Source organism: Cinclus cinclus, chromosome 1 (genome assembly GCF_963662255.1).
Source record: "Cinclus cinclus chromosome 1, bCinCin1.1, whole genome shotgun sequence".
In the NCBI taxonomy this organism is placed as follows: domain Eukaryota; kingdom Metazoa; phylum Chordata; class Aves; order Passeriformes; family Cinclidae; genus Cinclus; species Cinclus cinclus.
The window spans coordinates 6,230,619-6,242,790 of NC_085046.1; the positions used below are offsets into that span (position 1 = coordinate 6,230,619).

The following is a 12,172-nucleotide window of genomic DNA, read 5'->3' on the forward strand; positions in this document are numbered from 1 at the left end:
AGCATATTGTATAAAAAATACAACACATATTCTTCTAGTTTGCTTTAACCATGAACCAAAAAGAAACTTAAATTATCACCACAGAAGCTTTATGATGGCTGACATTTTCATTATTAACCAGAACATAAATTCCTTGAAGAAACAAACCACACACTCCCTTAGGAGAATAAATGCATTTTATATGAAATAGATGAATTTGATGAGTTATACTGATATTTAATAAACACATAATGAAACAGTGCTTGTGCTTACCTGTCTGGATCTGGGTCTTCCAGGGGAAAACTTGCGTTTGGTGATGGCTGGTTTTCCCATGCCAATTTTTGGAGTGACTGATATGTAGGTGGTTGGGAGAGCACTCCCAGCAGCTGGAGGCAGCACTGGGGGCTGGCTGTGCTGCATATCTCGTGCAGAATGCAAGTCTAGAGAAACATCTGGTGAGGAAGACACATTTGTCTTGTTTAGATTAAGTGATGGGGGAAGTGAGGGGCAAGTCTCAGCTGGTGGTTTTATGGGTTTGTCTCCAACTGGTGAACTATTTGCAACACCTCCATTTGAAGCAGTAGTTTCTACTTCTAAAAGAGCTGATGCTTCTGACTTCTCATGGGTTTCTTCCTTTTCTACATCTTTCTGCACTTTTATTATTTCCAGTTGTTGTTCTATGGGGACAGAAATATCTCCTTGTCTTTCAGTCTCCAGCATTTCTGGTGTCACAGTCATGGTCTCAGGTACTGAAGACAGAGACCGAGAGTCTGCTGTGGACACTTCTGACACCCCCACACCACCCTGAGGAAGCTGTGTCTCTTCAGCTTGTTTGTCCAACTCCTGCTGCGCTACAGCTTGAACACCTTCTACCACTTCCATCATTTTCTCAGTCTGACTGTCACCAGATGCTGGTGTCTTTTTAGGAGACATTTCCATTTCAGCTGAATTGATTCCAACAGAGATTTCTGCTTCCAGTTGTGTGGTCTTTTCTTCTGGTGATATGCCTGTAATTAAGTACAACCATATTAAAGGCTCACTGTGAAAAACAAAACTTCTGGTGCTCTGGTCAACAAGTATACTTGGTACAGACCATGCATGCCAACACGTATCACTTTACTTCAGTGAATTTAATATGTAGCTTAAAATATACTTCATAAATGTCTTTCTTTGTACCTATTTTTATGGTACTCTGTATTTTTATTTTCATTATATATCATTATTTTTCTTCCCTGAAAAAACAGCAGAGTAAATTACTAGAAAATAGATTAATTTTTGCAGAACTTAACACACATTTCCAGGTAGGCAGCCTAAAGTAGTCTCTTCTTTTTAATTTCTGGGTATTGAAGATGCATGCTATCATAAATTAATGTATTTTAAGCTACTGTCTCAACACTTCCAAAAAGCTAAGAACAGGACAAGTACAAATAAACATTTTCCCCCTAAAACTCTTGTACACTTTAGAAAATCACCTGAAATGAAAACAGTTGCTGCTGGTTTGATTTAATTTACTGACGTATTATGAATTTCTTTCAAAAATATTTATCTAGCCCTCTCTTGAACCAAATCAAGCACCTTTCATCCATAACTTTATCAAGGAGTTCCAGAGTTTTTGTTCCAATCTGTGAAGAGCCATTTTTTGCTCTGAGTTTGGCTTCTTACACCTTCCTTTGATGGGCTCTGATTCTCTTACAGGCCACTTAGTTTCTATAACACTTGCACTCTTCTTAAAGTCACACTGCTACAACTTCCTCAGCCACTAATTTCACATCCAGCATTTTATTCTGAGAATTTCTTCACAGTTTAAATCACGGCCCTTCTACCACTGTGGCGCACAACTGAGTCATCACAGCTGATCAGAGAAGTTGAGTTTTTTACTTTGTCTTTAAATACAAGTTTATTGTCTCCTCTTACAGCAAGCATCCTCCAACATCATCTGGGACTGAATGGGACATGGACTGGTAAGTTCTTTACCCTTGATACTGGCCACTAACACATCCAGTAGATTTGGCCCTTCTTTAGTTGCTCCTCCCTGTGTGTTTGGTAAGATGCATTTTCTCCCAAAAGAGAAATGATCAGCTGCTGCAACCATGTCTGGAAGATTATCTTTTACTTACAAAGGGGAAAAAACCCAAAACAAAACAAAACAAAAAACAAAACAAAACGACAACAACAAAACAACAAAAACCACAAAGAAAACAAAAAAACAAACAAAACAAACAAAAAACACCCAAACAAAAACAAAAAAACCCACACACAAAAAAACCCACCAAAAAACAAAACATAAAAAACCAAACAAACAAAAAACCACCAAACAAAAAAAACCCCTTAACCAAGGATACCTGTGGAGTTACAACCACAAAGCACATAAGAGAAAGTGTGAGTGAAAGTATTTGAATAGCAACAAGTCACTGGGTTTTATGATAAACTTCCAGTGGACAAAGCATTCAAATATCTTTCCTTGGAAAAAGCCAGTCCCAATAAAAAAAATAAACAAACAAAAGTACAGCAACACAAATATTCTGAAGACTCTCTTTGCCTTCAATGAAACATGTATTTTATTAAGCAAAGATGATCATATTATTGCTTGAAAGCTCAGACAGAACTGCTGCAATGTGTCTATGACTGCTTTCTAGATTTTTCCTCTTGAATTTAAACCTGACTAAGTGGAGGAAGGTTCTGGTTCTGAAGGGTTCTGAACTGGTATTTTCTCACAGTGCAAAACTCTTTCTTACCTTCGGTAACACATCCAACAGCTGACTCCTGATCAGGGCCATCACCAGTAATAGGTTGTTCCTGAAATGCCATATCCTCTCCACCACTTTCCATGTCCATTTCATTTGTACAAGCTTAAGGAGAAGCAAAGCAGTTATTAAAATTGCTACAGTTATTCTACTACTTTGGCATCAGCAATTGCTGCCACTGTTTGACCTTTTAGCTAAAGAGATTGATATTTAATGATGATAGGGTTTAGGACAAGTCAGGTCAGTGAGAAGGTTAAACAGACTACACAATGCTCCTTAAAAATTAAGAGCATTTTACTCATTAACACTGAAGCTGTTTCATACCTTTCAGGTGGTAAAACATGTCTGTAAGGCAATTACATACACCTAATACTGAAGATATGCACATAGTCACAGACTTCTGCACATCCTGAGCAATACAAGAAAGAATTTTCTTAAATTCCAAGTCTATAAAATTCAATAGAACTAGCAGCATGAAGGCTTCAAATCTGTATACAAATACTACAACGAATTATGGCATAGATATGAAGTTTCATCTACTATCACCACTGGGAAAACTAAGTTTCACCTTACTTGCTCAACAATATGAAAACCGAATTTTGCCACTTTAGAACTAAAATATCTTAATCTTTGCACGGAAAAGGCACTACTGAGCGCTTTTTTGGCTGACAGGCTCATTACAGAGCACAGAAACAGGAAATACCTTTTTTTTCCCTTTGTGTAAAAAGCTCTTTCAGTTAAGGAAATTCATTAAAATGCACTAGATGAAGTATGGAAAACAAAGTGTATAGCAAGCACTAACTTGAAGAGAACTGATCCTCCATGGATGTTAGCACAAAAAAAAAGTGAAACAAATACAGCTTTCTGCACCAAGAAAGTATTTTTTTTAAGTTCAAAAAGCCAGCAACTATTAGGTGATACTACTTTTAGCACCCTAAAAGCTGCTCTCAGACTCTGCCAACCTTAAAGCGGTATTTTGACTTCAACGAAAGGATCATTTAGATTGGCTCCAAATCTGATTTTAAAGTACAGAAGTGCTCTCCTAGGTATAAAACACTGCATGACTGTACTGACGTAATAGTTCCAGATTACTCCTAGTAGCTGAGATGATAGTCCTGTTCTTCCCTGGGGACAAGAGCATGCTTGTCAATGTTTCTACCAGCTAGAAATCCTAACAGAAGCATCACTCAAAACTTCAGCCCTCCAGATAAACATGCTGCTAATTCAAAAGGGGTTTTTGTAGGATACTGGGAGTTGTTCCTGTGTATGTTTTGTTTTGGACATCTTCAAAATGCTCTAAGAACACTGCCTGGGAGTCCACACCTTCTACTAAGCTTTCAGAAGGGAAATGATCTGCAAAGGCTGAAGTGGCCACTCTTCCTAACCTGGTGGCTGTGTTCACTAACAGAGTGAACTCATTTACAGACATTCACCTCCTGTCACTGCCCTTCCTCTAGGAGCCCCTTTTCCATCAAAAGGTAATGTACAGGCTAACACCAAAGGGATGAGACATTTATACAAAACATCAGCTTGAACACAAACATCTAGTCCAACACTGCCCCTTTCCTGCCAAAATTTACCAGGCTTTCAAAAACACAGATACTTATGGATAACAAAAGATCAGTGCACAAATACTTCTGCTTAAGCCCAAAAAATGCACACGGCAGTGGCTGTGCAGTTAATCTGTTACATTTTACCTGGCTTCTGAATTTAACCACAGCTGTGCTTCTCCAGGGAAATTCAGTCTGGATGAGTGTAGGTGCTGCACAACAGAGCACATGGTGTGGAATACACAAAAGCATTAGTTATGACTTTGTGACGTGGCTCTTGTGCATGACCCACTGGGCTCAGATCAGCAGGTTCAAGCCCTCCCTGTGCCTCCTTACTATTACTGACTTATTTTTTAAAAATACTTTACACTTCTCCACAACTTTCTGCCTTCTGCTTGATTTGTCTACTTAGACAAAGATGTCTCAGAAACAAAATTACTGATCACATACTGCTTTGAAAAAGGACACCTATTAAAAGCTGTCTAGTTAAATAAACACCTATCCCTTGATCACAGTCAGCTCCCACTGCTCTGTCCTTTCCAGATAAAGTGAGGAAAACAGGCACTATGAGACTGACCTGCAGCTAGAGCAAAACACGAGAACTCAATGTTTCCAAGAACATCTACCAGGCACAAATGAGTGAAACAGCCAGGCTGCCAAATGAATACATTTATGAACTGCACCACATCCAAAATAAATTAGTGAAGTTTACAGCACCATGCTGAGAGGCTGGAGCTGGAAGGTTGAGAGCCACAATTATGGTGCTCACTAGCCTATGTTTTTATCCAGGATCCTGAAGCCAGAAAGAGAAGCCACCCATGGACTGCTTGAGCAGCTGCTGTTAAATAGAGGAAGGGATGAACCTCACAGAGTAGAATTTGAGTGGCTGGTTCACAAAAGACTTGGTGAGACTGCATATATTGTATCTGATGTTAGCATTTTGGAACTGTGAAGTTTAAGTTTGATTACCTGTTATACTGTCAGATTCAGGAATGAGTTCAGAAGTGTTCATTACATCACATGACTGAGTCTGATCCCCTTCTCCTTGTCTACAAAGAGTGCAGATGTAGTCTTTCAATTGAGACTCCAATTCACTACCTGGAGATCTGTCACATTCTATATGAATCCATCTGAGGAGATTAATTTATGGTGATTTAATTTCTTGTGACTGTAAATTTAGTTATGAAAATATAAAGCATCATAGTAAAAATCCATTAAAAAACAGCATTACTTCCCATTCCTATGGGGAAAGAAAGATTTTCAACCAATGATTGATTATGGAGAATTTTAGAGGAATAAGCATGATATGTCAGCATGTCAAACAATGAACAAACTTAAACATAAAGACCTAAATTGTCCCTAAAGCCAATCAAGACTCCACAAGATGTAGAGCATCATCATGTTGCACAGTGAGATACAATATATGAAACATAGTTTACATTCTTAAAATGTTCCAAAGAGTGTATTTTTCATTTTTTTTAATTACCAAAACAGAAAAAGACATACAATTAAACAGAAAACATAAACCTGAAAATTAAGAAGAAAACCCCAGATCACTGCAACAACAGTCTTCAAACTGTAGGACAATGATGTTTTTAGCCTGCTTCCTCACAAAATAGATGAAATGCAAGAGGCAGCAGCAGCTTGCAGCAGGTAACTGCCAATTAATACTTATTTGCCAAGATTAAAATAAAGCTACCTGCTATTGTTCATTGTATTTAGGGATGAAGGATCAAGGAGCTGCACAAGATCCTGTGGCCCTGTACATCAAACACAGTGTACATCCTTCCCAGAAACCCATCCACATCACACAGCTCATCAAAAGCTTTACGCACTTTAGTACAAATTAACAAAAGTCGAATACTTACCTTTTGCACATGTGACAATGCAACATATCTTTCTGGAAGTCTTGGAGGCACAGTTTTTCACAGAAAGGACAAGATAAGTTGTCTTGCTGTTGGTAACAACTGTCACATACCAAACAATTATGGTGCCACTGACAACTTGTTCGTGTGCCACACTCAGCACATACTCTACAGTTCTAGAGATCACAAGAATTTAGTAATTAATTATGATATTTCACAATGTGATAGAAATGCCATTAACTGACATTTTTCTGTTTTGAATTAAATTTAATTGCTTTTGTCCTTGATAACACAAAAATATCCAAGATCTGATAGCAGAGCATGAATAACCTGCACAACAGCAAGAAGCTTCCTGACACTACTCCCTCGAGTATTTCTTAAGAGATCAAACTTTTTTACTGCTGCTCTCGTTATGACTGCCACAAACTGAAGCAACATTACATACATCTCATATACAGAGATTTCCCACATTATGCTGCAACTACTTACAAAGTTACTGAAAAAACAACAAATTCATCCTGCCTTCCTCAAATGCAAAGGAATCCACGAGCTGCAGAACTGTTTTAGTAAGCAAGGAGTTGAATATAAAGGGACTTCAAGTACAGATTATATATACTACTATATAGCTTTGAGTTCCCATTGTATCATGAGAGCAGCTGTTACTAGCTGCAGGTTATCCACTGCACCTGGACCCTACCCTTCTCTTTTCCCTATGGAGGATGATTTACTGCCCTATATAGGCTGCTTCAGCCACAGCACTGAGAGCTCCCCTCACAGAGCAGCTGTAGAGCCACAGGATTTACATCCAAGTGGGATTCCTTCAGAAATTACAAATTACATTACACGGCAACAGCAATCCACAATACCCCTGAACACTATAGTGTGGATAACAAAGTTTGGGCTCTTATAAATGACAAGGAGTTACTCTGAAACCTTTCCACTTACTTTACACTTCCAACCATTTGTTGGCACGGCATCCATAACTGGTTGTAGACAGAAAGTGTGGTAGCCTTTGTCGCATGTATCACACACCAGCATCTTGCTGTCTTCCCCAGAATGTCTGAGGAAAGTAAGGAGTGATCAAGAATTATTTCAATAAGCAGCAACAAAATATCTGCTTCAAAGAAAGTTTAAACAGGAAAACACAGGTGTGCACATAAAAATACACAAACACTTCTTACAAATATCTCCAGAGACAATGCCTTCAAATTAATTTTTAAATTTGAGTGCAGACCACTATGTTTATTCAGCAACAGCTGAGCCTGTGCAACCATTCTGAATACTAAGCATTGGCCCACTTTCATTTACACACATGTAGACAGATTTAATGACCTTTCTTTTCAAAATCTGCAATATACATTTTATTTCCTTCTGAAGAGAACATCCAATTGTACTTGTTTCTGCAGTCTGACTGCAATTTTTCCAAAGGAAAAATGGAGCCATCAAGTCTGACTATTGGAGCTCCTACAATGTCAGACAATATGACTGTAAGAGGAAAACAAACACTAAAGGAAGAGATTTCAATTTTTCTACAATGATGTATTACAGAGCTTCACCACAGATTCCAGTGATAAAATAAATTTGCTGAGAACAAAACAAATAGTTTGGTAATATCTAAAGGCATTGTGTTCTGCCTTAGTTTAAATAAATTAATTCAATCAGTAAACATGCAACAAGATTTGCCTAGATAAAACCTTGCAGTATATAGCATTGTATATGCCAGATACTACCTCAATACCTGGGAGACCTGGTATTTTAAAAATATCCCCCTCTCTTTGCATGAAGATATGCTTGTTTGCTGCTCTTTCAATAATGGCAAAAAACTATCGTCCTGAATTAAGTAATTACAGAATCAAAGAATGGTTTGGGTTGTAAGGGACCTTAAAGACTATCCAGTTCCATGGGCAGGGATACTTCCCACTGGACCAGGTTGCTCAAAGCCCATCCAGCCCGGCCTTGAACACTTCCAGGGTGGGGCACCCACATCTTCTCCAGGCAAGCTGTTCTGAATGCCCCTCTGCCCAGCCTGCACTCATGCTTGGATTGCCCCAGTCCAGGTGCAGAAGGTTGCACTTGGCTGTGCTGAAGTTTGTGAGGTTCACACAGCCCCACCTCTCCAGCCTGCCCAGGTCCCTCTTTCTCTTCAGCCTCAACCCCTATCACAGCAAAGATGTTTAACAGCACCAGCCCCAATTCTGACCCCGGAGGAACTACACTTGTCACTGGCCTCCACTTGAGTCCTTGACCCCAAATCTTGAATCCACAGAGTGCTCCACCTGTCAAATCCATTCCTCTCCAGTTTGGAGACAAGGATACTGTGTCAGACAGTGCTGAACACTTGCCACAAGTCCAGGCAGGTGACATCAGTTGCTCTTCCTCCACAAACTCTGTAACCCCATCATAGCAGGCACCAAATTTTTCAGGCACTGTTTGCCCTCAGTGAAGTCATGGTGTCTGTCACCATCATGTCCTTATGTCCCACGTGTCTCAGCACAGCTTCCAGAAGGATCTGCTCCATGACCTTGGTAGGCAGCAAGGTGAGACTGACTGGCCTGTGGTTCCCCAGGTCTTCCTTATTTCTCTTTGTAAAAACAGGGCCTCTGTTTCTCCTTTTCCAGTTCTCCTTTTCACCAGACTGCCGAAACTTCTCAAATATGATGGACAGTGGGTTAGCCACTTCATCCACCAGTTCCCTCAGAACCCATGGATGCATCTCATGTGGTCCCATGGACTGGGTGTGAACACATCACATTTTCTCTACTTTGCCACTAAAGAGAAGATTTGCTAGCAGACGCTGCAATAGCCCAGTACAATGGTTTTCAGGGATACATTTTAGAATGTGCTTCTCTATTCTAGCTTCATTGCTGAGATGTTTTGCTATCTGCTGTCACTGAGCAGGGAACACCCTTTTATTGAAGTGGGTGGAGTGAATGCTAGCAAATACCAAGTGTTCTGCTTGGCAAACAGGAAAGCACTGACTGATCAGATACATGAGGCAGTACTAGACTGTTTTTTTTTTCCTTCACACTGTCCCAGCTGATCTGACTAAAGCTGAACAAAACTCTTATTTATCTTTAAAATAAAAAACAAGCAAGTGAAAGAACCCTGCAGTGTCCAACAGATTAAGTTCAGAATTTTCTAAGTGAACCCTTATAGTGCCACAGCAATTAAGTTTCATTGTCTCTGTCTTTTGTCTGGTGCAACTACTCAATCAGGGCCACTCATATCACTTTGTTTCTTTACTCAACTAAGCCACGGTTTTGTTTTCATAGTGACTCTTTATCTGCCTCTGAAAGACATCATATGAGATGGCCTAATGCAGGAGACCTGCCCAGTGTGAAGGTACAGGCACAAATGAACTATCAGCTGAGTAAAAGCACAGGTTTTCAGACTGTGAAGGCACTACACTAAAATTATTTATCTGGTAAATTTGAGAAAAAGCCTCTTGTATAAAAGGAGGAAAGATCAGAATGTTTTGCTGCTTTGCAAAACCTGCCAAAATAATGGTAACTCTGGGGATAAAATAGAACCAAGTTTTCAATACAAGGGTTTACTCAGCTACTTAACATAGTATTGTAACAGATAGGATGGGCAAATAATCTACACTTTTTGAAAAAAAAACAAACAAACAAACAAAAAAAAATACCCCAACACTTAATGGAACATGCATTTCCAAATCACAGCACATAAATCTCACACCATTCTCCTCCATGTCCTTTAAATCTCACTTACTTGCAGTTCTGGCACACTTTGCAATCAGGACACTGCCAACCTGCTCTTTTTAAAGGTGTGACTTGAATGTCCAGACACATGCCATGGTAGTGCTGGCCACAGGTAGTACAAAAAAGTTGATCTAAGAGGTCTCCAGGGCTGTCGCACACTGCACAATTTGCTTCTTCCTTTGCTAAAAAGAAATAATTTTTTCAATTACTATTTTATTCAAAATTATGAACAATTCAATGAATCCAAAAATTTGTTTAGTTCTTATGCAAACAAAACTCGATCATTCTTATGAAATTCAGATTTAATTAATATATTTAATAGCTACTACTTTAATTCAGTTTTCTAGACTAATCTTCTCATAACAAAAGTACATTCATTTTAAACCCTAATGAAGTCTTACAAAAAGAAGCTGTTTTATTCTCCTCGAAATAAAGCTGAGAGCTTTGGAACCAACTCCTCTGTGGAACAAGGACAAAATAAAGTTCCTAAAGATCTAAATCTATTATTTAGCTGACGTGTTTGCAAGAAGGTTGCTCTAACTTGAGTTAGGACAAGCAAGTCTATCAACCTGAACTAAAACCTGACAGAAGACAAGACTTACTAGTAAAACTCTTCCTTGTTCTGTCATTAAAAGAAAAATACTTTGCTGTGCAGCATTGCTGGTCTTTAAAACCAGAAAAGTATGAACTCACATCTTTTCTATCCCTGAACACACATGAATTCCTGTGTACATGAACTGTGACAATGCACCTAAACAACTGCATTCTTAAGCTGATCCTGTGACAGTGCAGTTTTCATAATACCTGGCACTAATTGTGTCATTTGAACACTGTGCACTTACATCTTTCAGGAGCCTGATCAATATGGTCTGGACAAAGGAGGGACAAGTTACTGAAATCCTGAAATGTGCCTGCTCCAGCAGCACAGGGGTAATGGTACATCTGGGTACACTTCTCTTCACAGCATTTGATAGTGGCTCCAAGGTGCTTACAAAATGCACATCGCTGAAACACAAACAGAACAAGTCATTTAAAAATTCTTTTTTCTTGTAATCTTTTAGCTAGATCTGTTCCCCTCCTTCATTTAGCAGATGAACACCTTGGCCAGTAGGAGGCAGTGAATACTGAGAAGGAAACTAGTGGGTAGTGTCTTTCACTGGCACTCCCAAATCTTTACTCAAAATGTTTAATGAAAAGCACTCTAAACACACTCTGATGATTAAGATTCTTCTCATCACAGAAAAGCATTTTCAGTCTATGTTATCTAACTTGAGCTATGCCTTCAGTAATGGGGCTTGGAGACTTATTCAGAAAATAAAGGCAGATGACACCATGCTCTCAATAGGTTATGACTGAAAACCACATGGCTCTGTAAGCTGTAATGTAAAACCACAGACACTGTAATCAGAAATGCAAATGGAAATAAAGTACGAAGTTCTCCCAAAAACCTTACTGGCATTATACAATTCTCTCTGGGATGATAATGCATTACATAACCTTCCACTTTCTTCTCATCTTGCCTTTCAAGACTACACAAATATCACCACCAAACTTTGAGAAGCCATAAATAAGCACGATTATTATTAGACACCAGAGAAATAATTTCTCAGAAAGAACTACGCAACAATCCTCCAGTTCTCTAGCCAAGAGAGAGCAGAGTCTATCAGTCTGCTTGTAAAAAATCACCCACACCTTTCTGATTCAGTTAATCAGTCTTTTTTCTTTCCCGGATTCATTACAGTCCCTGAAGCACTGTAACATCCTTTTGCACTTTTTCACCAAGGCAACAATACTTTTTAAGTCATAGCACCATAAGATTTTGAATATACTAAAGAAAAAACAGGTCAGTGGCTCACAGGAAGGCATACATAATATACAGCAACAACTGAGCTCAGGGACTCTCATTTTTCACAATAAAGATACAACAGTAACACTGGCGTGTTTGATTACTAACTGAAGTGTCAGGTAACATCCAAACAAGAACATAAACCAAATCAAAGAAAAGTTATGTACCGCATCTGCTTAGTTCTTAGAATACAGACAATATTTATTACCATAATTCTTCTATTTCAAAGCCTGGCATGAAACGGTGCAAGTACAAGTGCACAAATATCAAAACCAGCCCATATGAAAACACAAATCACAAAGCTGCCTGTGTCAACAGCTACCTTGATATTCTTTAAAACCAGATGAAATGAACATCGTCAGAAAAATATCTGCCTGCACCACAACTCACAGACAAGAGACAGAAAAAATATCAGTGTATGCTAAATGGAACTGCAGGGTAAAGACATAAAATACTCTGGCACAGA

At 38.9% G+C, this 12,172-nt stretch overlaps 1 protein-coding gene across 14 annotated transcripts in view; it reads right to left on the minus strand.

Annotated features, from left to right (window-relative positions):
* KMT2C (lysine methyltransferase 2C) overlaps nucleotides 1–12,172 on the minus strand; it is a 190,672-nt gene that overhangs the window by 78,190 nt on the left and 100,310 nt on the right. For all 14 annotated transcript variants that reach the window (XM_062506292.1, XM_062506335.1, XM_062506325.1 and 11 more), the window contains 7 exons: nucleotides 10,703–10,865; nucleotides 9,871–10,042; nucleotides 7,084–7,198; nucleotides 6,142–6,314; nucleotides 5,243–5,403; nucleotides 2,715–2,828; nucleotides 253–986 (listed from right to left, as the gene is read on the minus strand). In XM_062506292.1, coding sequence (XP_062362276.1) covers nucleotides 253–986; nucleotides 2,715–2,828; nucleotides 5,243–5,403; nucleotides 6,142–6,314; nucleotides 7,084–7,198; nucleotides 9,871–10,042; nucleotides 10,703–10,865 — 1,632 coding nt within the window. The remainder of the gene's footprint in view (nucleotides 1–252; nucleotides 987–2,714; nucleotides 2,829–5,242; nucleotides 5,404–6,141; nucleotides 6,315–7,083; nucleotides 7,199–9,870; nucleotides 10,043–10,702; nucleotides 10,866–12,172) is intronic.